Raw genomic sequence first — 16,311 nt, 5'->3', positions numbered from 1 at the left:
AGCGGGGAAGTCAGCGGGCCGAGGACAGAGGTGCCGGGCTCGCACGGGGGAGGGGACATAGAGTGGGCAGCCCCGCCCGGCGCATGCTCACCTCAGGGTGCTTGCGCCGCATGTGTCTGCTCATGGAGGCCCTGGTGGACACCTTAGTCCCACACAGCTGGCAGCTCTGCGCCTCCACCTTGTCGTGGGTGAGCTGCACGTGCTTCTGCAGCATGTACTCGGTGACATACTTCTTGTCACACACGGAGCACGTCCACTGCTTGCCCACTGCGCGGGCGCATGGGGAGGGAGAGACGAGCGTGGGTGGTGAGGGGGTCAGCCTCTAGGTCGCAGACCCAGTCACCCACCCCGAGGTCAGGCCTTGGAAAGACCCTCCTCCCACCCAGGAATGCTTCAATCAACATCTGAAAATGTGAGCATGAATATTCAAAAGTTTTGTGGCTGAATTTTAGGGGGGAAGGGGCTTCATTAAGGCACAAAAGTGTCAGATATTCTGAAAAAGTCCACATAGAGCCTCACAGCCAAGCTCTCCACACCCTGCACGCCCAGACGGCCCCAGCAAAAACCATGGCAGCCGGCCGGATGGTCCCCAGGCACTCCCAGCTCACCCGTGTGGATGAGCTTGTGTGTCTCCATCGTGTTTCTCTCACTGAATGTTTTTCCACACAGTTCGCACATGAAATCTTTAATCCCTGCAGGAAAAGGCACATTTAACATCACATTTCTCGAGTGTTTTAACTGTATACAGCATCAGTCTTGTCCATGACACGTTTCTGTATTTGTAAAGGCTGTGGGGGCTGCTAAGTTACCCAGAGATGACAGTAAGCCTTCATTCCCCCATTCAACCTGCAAACTGTGGCTTGAAAACCATCCTACTGCAGGTGTCTGAGTGTTCAGATCAGTGACTTGGGCTGGGGTGGTCACCCTGCCCGCCTGCAACCTGGTAACATGGAAGCATCAAGCCGTCAGACCGTTGCATTCCCCAAGCTGACAAAAAAGGTGGGCCCTCTGCCTCTTAGATAAACATTTGCCCTAAATGTAAAGCACGGCAAGTGACTTTCAAGTCTGCTTATCTCGGTCCTATATTTGCTGGGCCCCTGGTACTGAGGATCCCATGTTCACGTGGCTCCTGGTGGCGAGAGCGACAGAGGCCACTACACCCCAGTGGGTGGAGAGTTGTGAGACCCCCAAGGAGGCGCAGGACCCAGTCCCAGGAGGCGAGTGCTTCCAAGAAAAGGGGAAGCAAGAAACGGATGGCCTCCCCCAGGAAAAGGAGAGCCGCATGCTTTTGTGAAAGCCCAGTGCCCTGGGGGCTGGCATTCCAGGGGGACCCAAAGCAGACCTGTGTGGTGGCCTGGCCGGCCCTGGGGGCAGTGAGAGAGGTGGGCACACAGCTGGGCCAGGCAGTAGCAAGACTCAAGTCCATTTTAGAGAGAATATGAACCAACCAGATGCTCCTGCTAACTTCACACACAGCTCCACCACCCTGGGAAGACTGTCTCTCATTCTGCTGTCGATCTGATTCTGTCTTATATACACGTTCACCCATAGACAACCGTTTATAAGAAATGAGCTCGTGAATGTTGATGAAAGTTAACATGCACATCTCATCACTTGAAGGATGCACTGTCCTTTAAGGTGGACACACAATTCAGCCTCTGCCCTGCTGATAGACACTTAAGGGGTCCAGTCTCCCGTCCAGATGACATGACGATCATGCACACACACATGCCAGGTCTTTGTCCGATGGTTTCTCCTGGCTGAGTGGGAGGGAACGGCACTGAAGGCATCGAGGGCGGTAACCAGGACCTGTGTGTTTGGGGGACGCAGGGGGCTTGTTGCAGGGATGGGGGAGCTTCTGGGAAACCGGTTACTTATCCAGTTTCCTAAAGCTCGACCAGAGAGCCAGGGGCCTGTTGGGAGCTAGAGACCCTGCGGAGCAGCGGCGGCTCTGCTCGAGCTGTTCCTCACCAGCGGGCTGGTGCCTCTGCACCTGAGCACCACGGACTCACCCGTGTGCCGCTTATAGTGCTTGAGCATGTTGACCTTCTGCGCGAACTTGCGGTGGCACTCCCTGCACTCGTACTCCTTGATGCCCTTGTGCAGCTTCATGTGGTGGCGCAGCGCGTGCTTGGTCTTCATGCCTGCGGGACAGGGCGGGTTGGCGCCCCACCTCGGGAGCTGCCCATGCCACACCCCACACCCTGCCCCCAGTGCCCACGCCTGCCCCCCACACCCCGCTCATCCCCCGCCCCGAGGGTCCATGCCTTACCCCACCCCCATGTCCTTCCCTGCCCCCACGCCCCCGCGTGCCCATGCCCCACCCCCACTCCACTCCGAGTGCCCATGCCCACCCACAGCGCCCATGCCCACCCTGAGGAAAGGTATGCCATACAAGATGTGAGAACAGGCCCCAGTACCTGCCCTGGACACCCCTCCCCATCTGGCCAGGCCCACTGAGCAGCACTCAGGACTCAGGTATGGTTGTCCCTGCCCACCTGGGGGCAGGGCCCACCAGACCTGTCCCCTCCAGCCCTCCCCACCTCTCCACAGCTCCAGAGCGGTGGGAATGGGGCTGGAAGAGCTGTGGCAAAGATGGGGCTGGGGCTGGGGGTGGACTTCCACCCAGCATGGCCAGGGCTAAGACACAGGTAGAAACTTCTAGAAATGTCCGTGTGCAACACTTACATGCTGCTTTTGAAGCACGTAACTAAGGCTTGAGGCAGGAAAAACTATTTTGTATAACCATTTGTGTTGTTTAAAAATAAATATTTTTTGGTTAGGTTCTTGTGTTACTTTTCAATAGAACAATCTGCACTTCTGCACAGGGTTACTCTGGAGAACAGACAAGAAACTCTTGCCTCTGGGGAGGGGGACTGGAGCTGCCCGGGGTGAGGAACTTCTCACTTTCTGCTCTTCTCTGGTTAACTCTTTAAGTCTTCTACACGTAATCTTATTTTATGAGGCTAATTAGCAGTTGATCCAGTGAGTAGAATTATGGGACATTTGTGTTTGCTTTATACCTTCCTGTTTAATTTTAAAAATCAAGGAAAAATAAAAACTTCATGAAATATTAAATTTTTAAAAGATGCTAATGGCATCAAGACAAACTTTTAAATCAAGACAGACTTGATTTGTCCTGTATCTGAAGGAGGGTGGCCCTGCCACTCTTCCACACACACAGCACTGGCAGCCACTTGGAACCAAAGATCCACAGCTCCAGGCCTTCCTCACAGTTTTGGTTTCTTTTTAAACAGAAATGGGTTAAAATTTTACCATGGACTGGGATTATCTCTTTCTATCTGATTATACTTAGTGATATGAGCTATTTTACTAACAGGTTCATTTAACTAATTTCACCTGATTAAAATAAAGGTCATTGTCATCACCGGCCACAGAAAGTCAGTGTCGACACACAGCTGGTCCCTGGAAGCAGCTGAGGGGTCTGCACCTCCACTGAGACCACACGGTGATTCTGAGGGCACTCTGTACATCACACACGGTGATTCTGAGGGCGCTCTGTACATCACACACGGTGATTCTGAGGGCGCTCTATACATCACACAGCCACGCTGCACTGTCTCCCTGCTCTTAAAACAGCTTACCTATGCCTCGGTTTTATCCCCTGCCTTTGACTGACTTTTCTTTTTGACCCACGGTTAAATACTCTGGGTCTTCTTTTCTGGTAGATGACTCAGGTCTGGGCAACGCCCCCCACCAGCCACTCGGCCTGCTGCCCCTTCTGGATGACGGCCAGGCCCCCACCTGCCCTCACCTTTCCCACACTCCGCACACAGGTACTCCCGGATGTTGTCATGGACACGCATGTGCTCCTTCAGCATGTCCTTCCTGGCAAAGGACTTCCCACACTGCTCACAGGCATGACTTTTCACACCTACGAGCAAACACAGGGCAGGCTGTCACCGCAGGGAATCCTGACCCAGGGTCACTGCACGAGGGCAGCACCCGGAAGAAGCACATCCCCTGGCCCAACCCAACCCACCCCTTGCAGCTGGAGCCCTGACCACTGAACCCTCCTTCCTTGGTCTCTGCAAGGACCCAGAGGGGGACTGGACAAGGAGGGGCTGAGTTGGGAGGAGTAGCAAGTATGGATGGAGAAGGACCAGCCGGGAGATGATGACGACCCCCCAGGGCAGGAAGCACGCAGAGGGGCCTGGCGCTGCATCCTCCCAGGCCCGGCTACCTGTGTGGATTAATTTGTGCCGCTCCAGGTTCCCGATGCTGTTGAAGATCCGCCCGCAGATCTCGCAGGGGTGGATGTACCTGAAAGCAGACACAGGCTCAGGACGGCACACAGCCTCGGCCGACCGGCACACGGAGTGCACTTGCATAAGCGCCTTTATCAGCAAGTGGGGTAAAAAAGGTGCTATGGGGGTGACAAGGGGCCCGAGACTTTAGCCTCCATCTGGGCTGAGTTGTCCCCCTCGAAGTTCAGATGCTGGTATCCTGACTCTGCACCTCAGAACGTGGCTGAGCCTGGAGATGGGGGGGGGTCTCTGCAGAGATCCTCAAATTAAAGATGAGGTCACTGGACGGGCCCTAACCCAGTAACTGGTGTTCTTTCAAGCAGGGACACAGAGACACGCGCAGAGGGAAGGCCATGAAGACACACCCTGGCGCCAAGGAGAGAGCTGGGGCTGACACTCTCCCATGGCCACAGGGGGACCCAGAGCTCGGCCTCAGCATCGACATAACATGTCACTGTTGTTCAGGCCTCCGGGTCGCGGCCCCAGCGGAGGACTCGGCTCTAAACAAGGCTGTAGCCTGACTCACCCAGACACGCAGTACTGACTACTGGCTGCAGCCAGATGGGGGAGCTGATGTTCACAAAACCTAATTACTCTGGGGAAAAGGGTCTCTGGTCCTATGTAGGCAGGTCTGCAATGCCGCCCACTGCTGTGGGTCCCAGAGACTGTGCGAGCTGATGACCAAGCAAGGAGCAAGGCCAGCGCATCCCCCAGGCCGGCCCAGGGCTCTCAAAGGAGACAGGTTGCTCCGTGCCCAGCCCTCTCTCCGCACCACCCTAGAGTCCCGGGATCCTCACTTCTGCACGTTGGGGTCGGGCAGGTTCTCGCGGTGGATGACCATGTGGGCGTGGTAGGTGGCCTTTAGGGCGAAGCGCCGGTGGCAGATGCTGCAGCCGTAGCCCTTCTCCTTGTGCACCTCCATGATGTGCTTCAGGTACTCCTTCCCGCGGCCGAAGGTGAGCTGCGGACGCACACGCTGTTCACCTGCGCACGCAGCCCATCCCCGCGGCTAACGATGCGCCGCCTCCGCGCAGGCGCCCCGGGCACAGGGGGAGAACCCGCCTCCACGCAGCAGAGAGGAACTCTAAGGTGCAGGGCCAGTACCCGGCAAAACTATGAAGCAGGGGGGCCGTTAAGAGGCAGACCCCAGGTCCTCCTGTAACTCTCACAGCAGGTCCCGTCCCCCACCCAAGGCAGCTTCTAGAACTCCTCTCCTCTGCACTCAACCGACCCCATCTTTCCCCCACGCCCAAAGGTCCTGACAAGTGCAGGGCCTGGTGCGGGTGCCCAGCACACAGGGACCTACTTTGTGAAACCACAGGGTCTACCAATTGCTGAATATGGAAACCTCCCCCTGCACCCCCAGCTGCTAAGCAAGGCCCTCTGCTGTATGCGAGGGCACGGCCAAGGAGAGAAGCCCCGGCGCACAGGTCCACGCTGGTCAGCCACACAGGCACCGTGTGGACCAGACTGGTTCTGAGACGGTGGTCCCTGTGATGGTGATAAGACCCACAACCATCATCCCGGAGAAGCGACGAGCCCTGGGGCACCCTCCAGGACTTCTGTGAGGGCCCCACCCAAGCCTGAGCCTCTGTGGGCCAGCAGCCCCGCTACCCCATGCAGTCAGCAGCCGTGGTCCGCTTACCTGACACCTTTTGCAGCTGTATTTGTGAGGCTCTGAGTCTGCACTCTCGTCTGAATGGTCATCATTTTCTTCTGAGGAGATCCCAATCTTGCCAATAAACTCCTCTCTCTGGTGGTCATCCATCAGCGCGATGTCCTGCAAGACAATCACCGTGTTCTGCTTCTAACGTGCTTGGCAGAAGCAGTAACCGGTGGCCTGTACACTAGGTGCAGAAACTATGTCCTCGGGTCACCTGGAACACCCCACCCCCTGACGATGGTGCCATCAGGTCCTGCTTGCGTTCACATGACTCTGCATGCCAGGGCTGGAGCTCCCAGGAACAGTCCCTGAGACGGACGACGCCTGGAGGGCGTGTTCTCCATCCTCACTTGGGCACCTACCACTCTTTCCTTTTTCCCGGATCAGCACTTCTCCCCCGAGAGCGAACCCGAATCCTCACTACCCTGCACACTGGCAAGCTCTCATCTCATGTTCCTCAAAGGTAGGGAGGGAAGCAAAAGCCCCTGGCCTGATCCTTGGTCTTCTCCCAGGAGGTATCTAGCATGGAGGGTTTTTTTGTTTTGTTTTTTTATTTTTATTTTTAAACTTTACATAATTGTATTAGTTTTGCCAAATATCAAAATGAATCCGCCACGGTATGCATGTGTTCCCTATCCTGAACCCTCCTCCCTCCCCATATGGAGGGTTTTTAATGTGAGCCCTTTAGGTGGGCGTGAAATGCAGCACTCAAGAGAGCTCACCTGGAGAGCAGCAAAAATATCCCTCAGACCCAGAGGGCTGGCCCCGCCCCCCCGCCCCCCCGCGCGCCCCGCGCGCCCCGCGCCGAGGGCTGGCCCCGCCGCCCCCCCCCCGCCGAGGGCTGGCCCCGCCCCCCCGCGCCCCGCGCTCCAGGCGCCTGACTCACCTTGAAGTGGACGTGGATGTGGTCCCTGAGCACGTCCACACGGAAGAACTTGCGCCCGCAGATCTCACAGGTGTACTTCTTGTCGCCGTGGGTCAGCAGGTGCTTGTTCATGTTGCTCCTGCAGGAGAACACCTGCGGGCAGGAGAGCGGGGGCGGAGATGCCTGTTACCACGCATGTAGGGCCTCACTGAGAGAACATAATCGGGCACAAAAATGCGGTAGTTTCCTCCCAAAATATAAGTTGCCACAAATCCTCAGTGTTCAAGAGAAATAATCCCGTGGTGCTGCAATCATGATCGTTTAACCATTTAAACTGGTGCTTACATTGTAATACAGAACTAACTGTTCTTTAGTCTTCACCATACACTACTCTGCTCACAATTTTACTCAAATATTTCACTGGAATGGGGCCTACCAAGAAGAGTAAGTCACACAAACAGCTGCAGTTTTCTCAAAGTGGGTATCAGAGTTACAGTTTGTGTTCCCTATTTCATGCATAATTATTATCACCTCCCTCAATTTCTCTGTATTTCGTGTCTAAAGTGATAAGTGTGGGGACTCCGCCATTCACCCAATCAATACTAATCCAGATGTGCCTGCAGAGACCACCCCCACGACCCCACTGATCTAAAGTCTCTGGCCGCATGGCTTTCCCCCGAATGGTCAAATAACCAGAGGAGCAGGTCTCCTTAGCACTCTTCTCAGAAAGAGACCAAAACCTGAATGAAAGGGAAAAAGGTTCACAAGGAACAGAGGCAAATGTTGTTGAGGGACATTTCCGTTCAAGATCTGCAGGTGACTTGGGGCCGACAGCCCTGAGACCACAGCCCAGGGAGGCCGGGCCGCAAGTCAAGTCAGCAGAGCAGGAAGACGGGCACCTCTGGGGAGGGACAGAGGCCCTGGGTGTCCCCCAGCACCTGTCTTCTCCAAGCAGACAGGGCTGGAGACAGGTATAGCTGGAGGCAGTGAAGAAGTCAGTCCTGGAGACATTCAGGTTCCTTTGTTGCTGGCATCCCTCTGTGAGCATCCAGTGAACATCTCACAGAATAAAATGTGTCTGAGTGTGAGTCACATAGCTGGCTGGTTCACGCACAGGGTATTCCAAGAACACAGGAGGGACATGGTGTTGTCACTCCTCAGAGCCAGTGGTCGGCAGGCAGGATGAGCAGGATCCGTGGACACAGGGCAGCCTCATCCACCCCTGCCTGGCCACCTGGGCTCAGGTGTGCATTCTGCGGCACCTGCTCCCCCTGCCACTCCAGCCCCTAAACCCACACTAAGTCAGGGCCTGCACTGTGGGTCCACGGGCCACACAACCCAGCTGACCTGTTTGCTTTGTGGTTTGGAAAAAAAAAAATCAGGAAATTTCCCATAAAAACATGGATTTCCGTTTTCTCTTGAAAAGGTCAAAAGATCTGGCAATGTGGCCACCTGCCAGCAGGCTAGGCCAAATCACAGCTGGCCAGTGGCCTGGGGTTTCACTTTTCCATCGTCTGGACCTGGTGTCTGTTGAGGGTGCACCGATGCTCCAGGGCCACGTGGCTCCCGTGGGCTTGTGGGACTGAGAGCCTGGGCCTCCCGAGTGGTGGGAGGCAAGTCTAAGAATGGAGCAACTGCAGGGGGCACATGCACAAAGACCACCACCATTTCCCGTGTAAGCTGACGTGGCCTGGACGGCAGCACTTGGACAGGGCTCCCCACGCAGGGCTGATCAATGCCCCTCCTGGACGTGGCCCGGGGCTATTCAGATAGTCGGTGCACTCTGGAAGTTTAGGGTCTGCCGAGCAGTCGGGCCTCTCTGACGGCCAGCTCAGACAGCCCAGCATTGATTTGCTTACTTGGGGCACAAGCATCCATGGACATGCATGGCGTGTGTGGCCGTGGCTGGGTCAGTGTCTCACTTGGAAATAGTGCGGGAGGATCACAACTGACCAAGATGTAAACCTAGAACGTCCAGCCCCCTCCACCACACGCGCCCGGCTCCGGGCACTGGAGATGGAGCATGCGCACTTTGGCAGCATCAGCGGAAAATCCTAGCTGAGCGGAGACAAGGCTGAGCTCCTTCACTGGAGATCCACCTCGACAGCAAGAGAGCAGATGACCGGAGCACCGAGTAACGGGACCCCGTGGCTCAGGACACCCGAGTATCCACTCGACCCTAAACCTTCTCCCCCAACCCCGTCCACGCGTGCAGTGGGTAGAGCTTTCAGGTTTCCCATAGAAAAAGGTGAGCTGGGTCCCGGGTACCGCACCGACTCGTGTTACCTTGCCGCACACCGGGCATCCAGACGGCTCCTTCCTGTAGCGCACCAGGTTCTCACCGCCGCCGGCCTCCACGTCTTCCCTCTTCACCCGCCGCACTCCTGAAACCCCCGCCCGCGAGAGTCAGAGTCAGTGCGCACCGCACGCGGGAGCCCTGGTCCCTTCCGACGTCCGCCATCTGCCAGGGGCTCGCCCAGCCAGCAGAGGTCAGGGCTGCCCACGGGTGGGTCCAAGGAGCCAGCAGGGTCTCTTGTCTGTGATGCACTAGCGCCACCTGCCGCTCGGAGACGGAGCCCGGGCGATGGGGCAGGAGCCCACGCCACAAGCTCCTTACCGCCTGCCGCACCTGACACTTGCAAATCCAAGGGCAGCGAGTTTTACAACGCAGAAGAGTCAGAATGCGTTACCGTAAGGAAGGCATTTGTGCTCAACCTAAAGGCTCAAGACAACGGTGGGATTCTTTGAGACAGCTGAGAGTAGGCGGGAATACTTATTAAAAAGATAGTAATATTCATACTTAACATTAAATCAGCCCAATCAGGATCAAGGTAAACAGTAAGACTAAAAAAAAAATAAAAAAATTAAGGCATAAGTGTTCATGTGTGCGTGCTCAGTCACTTCAATGTCTGACTCTTCAACCCCATGGACTGCAGCCTGCCAGGATCCCCTGTCCATGGGATTCTCCAGGTAAAAATACTGGAGTGCGTTGCCATGCTGTCCTCCAAGGAATCTTCCCCACTGAGGGATCAAACCCTGGCCTCTTACACCTCCTGCATTAGCAGGCAGGTTCTTTACCACTAGCACTAGCTGGGAAGCCCAAGTGTTCATAATTGGGGTCAAAACAGACTGAGAAGTTCTCAGGAAACAAGGAATTTTTGGATACAAACAAGAAGTTCCTTCTCAGGGTCTCTTACTAACCACTGACCTGTCTTTCTGGGGCATTCTTGCATAAACCATGTGAACACAGAGCCAGGCTCAAACATGGCTGGCAAAGTGACCTGGAGACAAACAGTTCCCAGCAGTAAAGCATGCAGGTGTGCAGCTGGTGTGGTTTACGCTTCTATATAGAAGGGAAGGCCATGAACAGCCACAGAGTATTCGCTCATTCCCAAGGAAAATGATTTGAGCTGTGTCAGCTGTAAAACATTGTGAGATAAAAGTTGTATAAAGCAACCCACACATGTGTCAATCAGGAAACACCTGACTTCTCCAGGTAATGGCAGCTCTTAGGGGCCCACCTGGGGCTTGATAATCAGGGTCCAGTTCAACCAGGCCAGCAGGTCAGCTCAGTGGTTATCCCCACCGCAGATGGTGAGGAGACAGGCCCAGGGGCGTGCCCAAGGCCACCTACTCACAAAGTGGACACCAGGCCCTTGGAGCAGCCCCAGATCACAGAGGGAGTGGTGGAGCTTATGAACCAGGTGGAGAAGGGCCAGGTAAAAAGGCAGGATGCAAACGTGAGGCAGGACGTGATCAGGCATGTATTAAAAGCCACGATGACACACGTACATACACAGCTGTGTGCAGTGGTCAGACTTCACGTACGAGTTTGTTATCTGACCTTTTTCCTCAACAGGCATATATACTCCATTTGTAATTCTTTGTAAAGTGACTTTTTTTTTAATAAGAAGGTGCTCTGCTCAGTGAGTGCTGCTTACAGAGGCCGGTTGGCAAGAGAGCAATGGCCTGCAGAATAAGGATTGTGCTGTGCTTAGGCAGTCAGTCATGTCCCACTCTCTGTGTCCCATGGACTGTAGCCCACCAGGCTCCTCTGTCCATGGGGATTCTCCAGGCAAGAACACTGGAGTGAGTTGCCAATGGATCTTCCCAAAACAGGGATCAAACTTGGGTCTCCTGCATCGTGGGTGGATTCTTCACATCTGAGCCACTAAAGCTGAAGTGCCACTTAAAAAGAGGGTCTGTCAGAGCAGGTTCTTGGAGAAAACCTCAGGTGAGGTGCGTGCTCAGGACACACCTGTGGCCCAGGGGCCCAGGTCTCCTTCTTCTCTTTGGTGCCCTGGCCTTCCCGTCGGGTCTGCCCTGTGGGGGCCCCCCACACACACACCTCACTTCCTGTCTTACTCCTTCCCTCAGTTGCCCTGCCACGTCCCACCCCAATACTGATCCCACTTAAGTCCACCTTGTCTTGTGCTGGCCTCTCGTGAACCTACCACATGAAGGGCAGCCCCAGGCCCGCCAGACTTGGCAAGGGTCATCAGGGCCCTCGACAGACAGAAGGGGAAGAGGGGGAGTCACTCGTGGTCCCAACAGCATCCTCCTGCAAGGCTCTGCTCCACCCACATGGCTGCAAGCACACCCCATGTGGCACTTCATACCCCATCTTTTCCCTACTTATATCGGAAGCATTTCCTTAATATTAAACTCCTTGGAAAAACTGTTTTGGGTGACTGAGGACGTTCAGTCCCTCAAAGAGTCCAGTTCCCCTGATATCCTCCCCACGCCCCGTGGAATGTTCAGCGCCCCGTGGAGTGTTAGGGACGGCTCCGGTTCCCACTGACACGTGACGCGACCATTCCCCGCAGGACCCGAGGCTGTGCCAGTTCCTGTGAGGCAGCGCCTTACAGCAGGCACCCACGGGGGTGGGGCGGCATCACCCATGCCCACAGGTGCGCTCACCTTCCAGGTGCCGCCTCTGGTGGTCGAGCATGACGTCCTTGCGGTAGAACATCTTGTTGCAGACCTCACAGGCGAACTTCTTGTCCCCGTGCTTCTTCTTGTGCTTGGAGAGGTTGCTGTTGGTGGAGAAGAACCGGAAGCACATCTCACACTGGAACGTCTTGTCGTCTGTCGAAGAGGTTGGGAAAGGAAGCGGCTTTTAGGTGCGTGACACTGAGCGCGTGTTCCCCTGGGGCTGGCAATGAGGCCGAGGGGAAGGGCAGAGTCAGGAAAAGGCACTGCCGCCACCATCTGAACTGAGAAAACACCCTGCCCGGCCAGGCCTGAGGCATGTGCAGAGTGGACAGAGCTACTGCCCAGCCCATCCCCTCACCCCCAGGACACACATCTTCAGCATCTGGGGATTCCTAGTGAGGCAAAAGGCCTGGGCCCTCACCCCCTAACCTGACTGCAGCCCCCACCCCTGCTTTCCCCACACCCACTTCGGACAAGCTGCCTCCCACCCCAGCCCAGGCTCAGCTCCCCACCCCAGCCCAGGCTCAGCTCCCCACCCCAGCCCAGGCTCAGCCCCCCAGCCCCTCTTTCCCCCCACCCCACCCAGGCTCAGCTTCCCCAGAGCCCAGCTATCACCTGCCCCTTCTCTCCCACCTGGCCCTCCATGGGCTCCTCCCCCATCGCACATAGACATCCCCCGTTTCTCCCACCTGTAAACAGATTGCCTTGTTCCTAGGGCCCCTTTAGGAGATACATACCTTCCACCTCTACCCCTAATGAAGGCTCTGGAAATACCGACGGCCAATATCCCAGCCTCACCCCCAGTTCCTCCCCAAAGGTGGCCAAACTGCCCACCAGGGCCTCTGACAGTCCCCACCCTGCTCTTTCCTTCCAGGCAAGCAGGGCACCCCTCAGCCCTCCTGCCCACCCCCTAGCCCTGAGGATCTGCTCCCCATGAGTGCAAACAGAGGGGCCATCGGGGGACCTGCGTGGCCCTGGCCTCTCGTCAGCTGTCCACCTTGGTCCCACCCACCTGGCCTCCGCCAGGGGATCTCAGCCAGCACTCTCCTCTCAGACTGGTCCCCTGCTCCCCCATCTCATGTCACCCCCTAACCCCCATACCCACCCTGCTCCTGCCAGGACGCGTACCTGCCAAGGTCTGTCACCTAAACCAGCCCCATAAGGGAGTCCCCACTACCCACTGGCCCTCCTCCAACCCAGGAGCCCTGTCCCTTGTCGCCTGTGTGGGTGGGCGTGACAGTGTGCTTCCTGCTCCGGAGTGAGGGCCAGAGGATGCTCTGCATCACACTCATTTCTGGGCCCTTGGTTACAGCCCACTGACCACTTCCCGTGGTCAGTCAGTGTGTGCTGAGTGCACCAATCCCAGAGTTAAGTTTCATTTTCTACATTGATTCTGACTGGGGTTCTCATTCTGCTTCACAATGGACCCCCATCCCAGAATCTCAGCCTGTGCACTGCAGACACTTGGGCTGATCATAGTGGAGGAGGATGGGTGGTGGGGGTGTCCCACAGTCGGCATGCTGAGCAGCATCCCTGGCCTCCCCCGCCCCAGATGCTGGCAGCACCCCCAGCTGTTACAAGCCAGTCAGCTCCAGACTCAGCGGTTAACTTCTCTCCTGACCCCAGTGTGCAGCCCCGTGAGGCCCAGGGGTGTCCACACAGTGCCCTGTACACGGGTTTGTGCATGTGTGCACAGCACAGGCACTTAGCATGTGAAGATTTTCAGACTTATTTTAACAGCTACATAATATTCTACTCAGTTCATGTATCACAATTTTCTTCATTGTTTTTGATACCAGACAATTTAGTAGTTCTTGGTAATTTTTTTTTTCCAACTAGATTTCCCCAGCATTGATTCTTAGGAACAAGACCAGAGACAAGGGCATCTGCCATCTTGCTTAGTGAAGGGCCACACCATAGAGCGTGCTGAAGCTGACGCTCCAATGCTTGGTCACCTGATGTGAAGAGCCGACTCACTGGAAAAGACCCTGATGCCGGCAAAGACTGAGGGCAGGAGGAGAAGGGGATGACAGAGGATGAGATGGCTGGATGGCATCACTGACTCAGCGGACATGAGTTTGAGCGAACCCTGGGAAATAGTGAAGAACAGGAAGGCCTAGTGTGCTGCAGTCCACGGGGTCACAAAGAGTCAGACACGACTGAGCGACTGAACAGCACCCCCCTACAGTGCTATCCCAGCAGATTACTGGAGGCCCCACCCATCCTGGGCCTCCCAAACCACACAGGTGAGCGTCCCTCCTGGGCAGGTTGGCCCCACAAGCCCCAGATGGAACCCGACAGCCGTGCAAAGTGCAGTGCAGCCCTTGGACATCAGCTCCCTCTCTCCCTAATGAGTCCCTCCCAGCTAATGGAGATGACCCACTTCTAACCTTTCCCAAACCACAGAGGTGGCCTCCGCCCAGCGACAGTGGAGCTGGAGCAGCTGTCGGGCCAGGCTGTCAGCTCGGGCGGCTTTTCCCGCCGTGGCATCCACCTGTCACCAGTTCAGGAGTCCAGACAGGCGCTCAAGGACAACCTTCTCCCACCCATAATCCTGTTGCCCTCGAGGTCTACACTGGTCTTTTGACAAAATGCAGCAACTGCGAATGAATACCTATTATGTGGTGTGTGGTCAGGCCACGCGGGACGGCCGTCCTCCGGCTCTCTGTCCACCTCCTGCTTGTCCAGCATCTGTCTCACCTCTACTCACATGAACCGCTTGCCCTCTGCCTCAGCTAGGGACTGTCCTAATCTTTAGGCCAGAAAGACTCCACCTGCTAGTTCATTCAAGGGAAATACCTGCCCTCGTGCTGGTCCTGGCTGTTAACCTGAGGGGCTGGAAGGGGTGTGCCCCAGCTGCTGGACTCCCTGGTAACTGACAAGCCAACCTGAAGGCAATCTCCCCCTATAAATGGGGTGTGTGTGTGTATAGCAGAGGCAGCTGTGGCTTCAGAGCCTATGTTTCTGACGTGTAAGGTAATGTCTCTGTCGCTGTCTCTGGACTTTCTTTGGTTTCAAGGACAGGCAACTCCAAGGCCTGCAAGCCTGGGAGTGCAGCTTGACACGCAGGCTCTGGTGAAGGGTAAGTGTGCAGGACATGGGATAGGGAATTTCCAGGGGGCTGGCTGCACGGGAACCCAGGTGGCTCTGTCTTGCCCGATGGCCTAGACATGAACCTCAGCTCTTCTCTAGCTCCCAAGAAAGGCTGAGAGCAGATGAGGGCCATTTACAAGAGTTAGACTTACGCCTCCTCATACCCAGGACAGGCTCCACTGTCCCTGAGAAAAGCCCAAGAAATCATCATTTCAAAGCTCACACAAATCCCTGACTTAAGAGCCTATGGAAGATACATTGTCCTAAGGTGAGTACTATATAAAAGTATAATGGTGCAAATATATATTACACAAATCAGCTCAGTTCCCAGTTTATCCTGTTTTCCATTCAAAACTTCTAACGTTTGAAATTACAGAGAAATTACACTTCAATCCACTGCTGCTCAGGTACTTCTATATAACAAAGAACCACAAGCGTCTGTTTTAACAGAATTTTCTGCTGACGTGTAGCAACTGCTGCTTTGTCTGCATACATCCTGTTTCATTTGTGTCCAGAGAAATAAAGATAAAAAAAGGACAACTTCTCTTCCTCGGCTTTGAGCCAGTCTCACCAAACAGGACCTGTGTCACCCTCCACTCACCCAGTGTGCTCGTGCAGAACCGAGCGTGGCCACACGGGGCGCCATCGTCCCACTGGGCACCAAGGTCAGCTGAGGCCCATCTGACTGTTGCTTGCTCGCTAAGGCTAACACGTGTCCCACTCTTTGCGACCCTATGAACTGCAGCACACCAGGCTTCCCTGTCCTTCACTATCTCTCAGAGTTTGCACAAACTCATGTCCATTGAGTCAGTGATGCCGTCCAACCATTTCATCCTCTGTCATTCCCTTCTCCTTCCGCCTTCAATCTTCCCAGCATCAGGGTCTCTTCCAATGAGTCAGTTCTTCACATCAGGGAGCCAAAGTATTGGTGCTTTGGCTTCAGCATTAGTCCTTCCAATGAATATTCAGGACTGATATCCTTTAGGATTGACTGGTTGGATCTCCTTGCTGTCCAAGAGACTCTCAAGAGTCTTCTCCAACACCACGGTTTGAATGCATCCATTCTTTGGTGCTCAGTCTTCTCTATACTCCAACTCTCCCATCCATACATGACTACTGGAAAACCATAGCTTTGACTAGATGGACCTTTGTAAGCAAAGTAATCTCTCTGCTTTTTAATACACTGTCATCTATTTCTGCTTTATTGACTATGCCAAAGCCTTTGACTATGTGGATCACAATAAACTGGAAAATTCTGGAACAGATGGGAATACCAGACCACCTGATCTGCCTCTTGAAAAATCTGTATGCAGTTCAGGAAGCAACAGTTAGAACTGGACATGGAACAACAGACTGGTTCCAAATAGGAAAAGGAGTTCGTCAAGGCTGTATATTGTCACCCTGTTTATTTAACTTATATGCAGAGTACATCATGAGAAACGCTGGACTGGAAGAAACACAAGCTGGAATCAAGATTGCTGGGAGAA

At 55.0% G+C, this 16,311-nt stretch overlaps 1 protein-coding gene across 3 annotated transcripts in view; it reads right to left on the bottom strand.

Moving 5' to 3' along the window:
* PRDM15 (PR/SET domain 15) overlaps window positions 1-16,311 on the bottom strand; it is a 68,235-nt gene that overhangs the window by 10,004 nt on the left and 41,920 nt on the right. For 2 of the 3 annotated variants that reach the window (XM_086315767.1, XM_086315771.1), the window contains exons 12-21: window positions 11,717-11,884; window positions 9,083-9,180; window positions 6,818-6,949; window positions 5,914-6,048; window positions 5,066-5,229; window positions 4,205-4,284; window positions 3,776-3,895; window positions 2,013-2,144; window positions 609-692; window positions 92-267 (exon numbers count right to left, since the gene is read on the bottom strand). In XM_086315767.1, the coding sequence (XP_086171893.1) occupies window positions 92-267; window positions 609-692; window positions 2,013-2,144; window positions 3,776-3,895; window positions 4,205-4,284; window positions 5,066-5,229; window positions 5,914-6,048; window positions 6,818-6,949; window positions 9,083-9,180; window positions 11,717-11,884 (1,289 nt within the window). Of the gene's footprint in view, window positions 1-91; window positions 268-608; window positions 693-2,012; window positions 2,145-3,775; window positions 3,896-4,204; window positions 4,285-5,065; window positions 5,253-5,913; window positions 6,049-6,817; window positions 6,950-9,082; window positions 9,181-11,716; window positions 11,885-16,311 lie in introns of those variants that run through there. The other variant, XR_015132004.1, reaches the window with a different exon arrangement.

Source organism: Bos grunniens, chromosome 1, assembly GCF_055505025.1.
Source record: "Bos grunniens cultivar Pamir isolate PY7600 chromosome 1, Bosgru_T2T1.0, whole genome shotgun sequence".
NCBI lineage: Eukaryota > Metazoa > Chordata > Mammalia > Artiodactyla > Bovidae > Bos > Bos grunniens.
The sequence above is the reverse complement of the archived record's forward strand: the minus strand, read 5'-3'. Positions and strand labels throughout refer to the sequence as shown.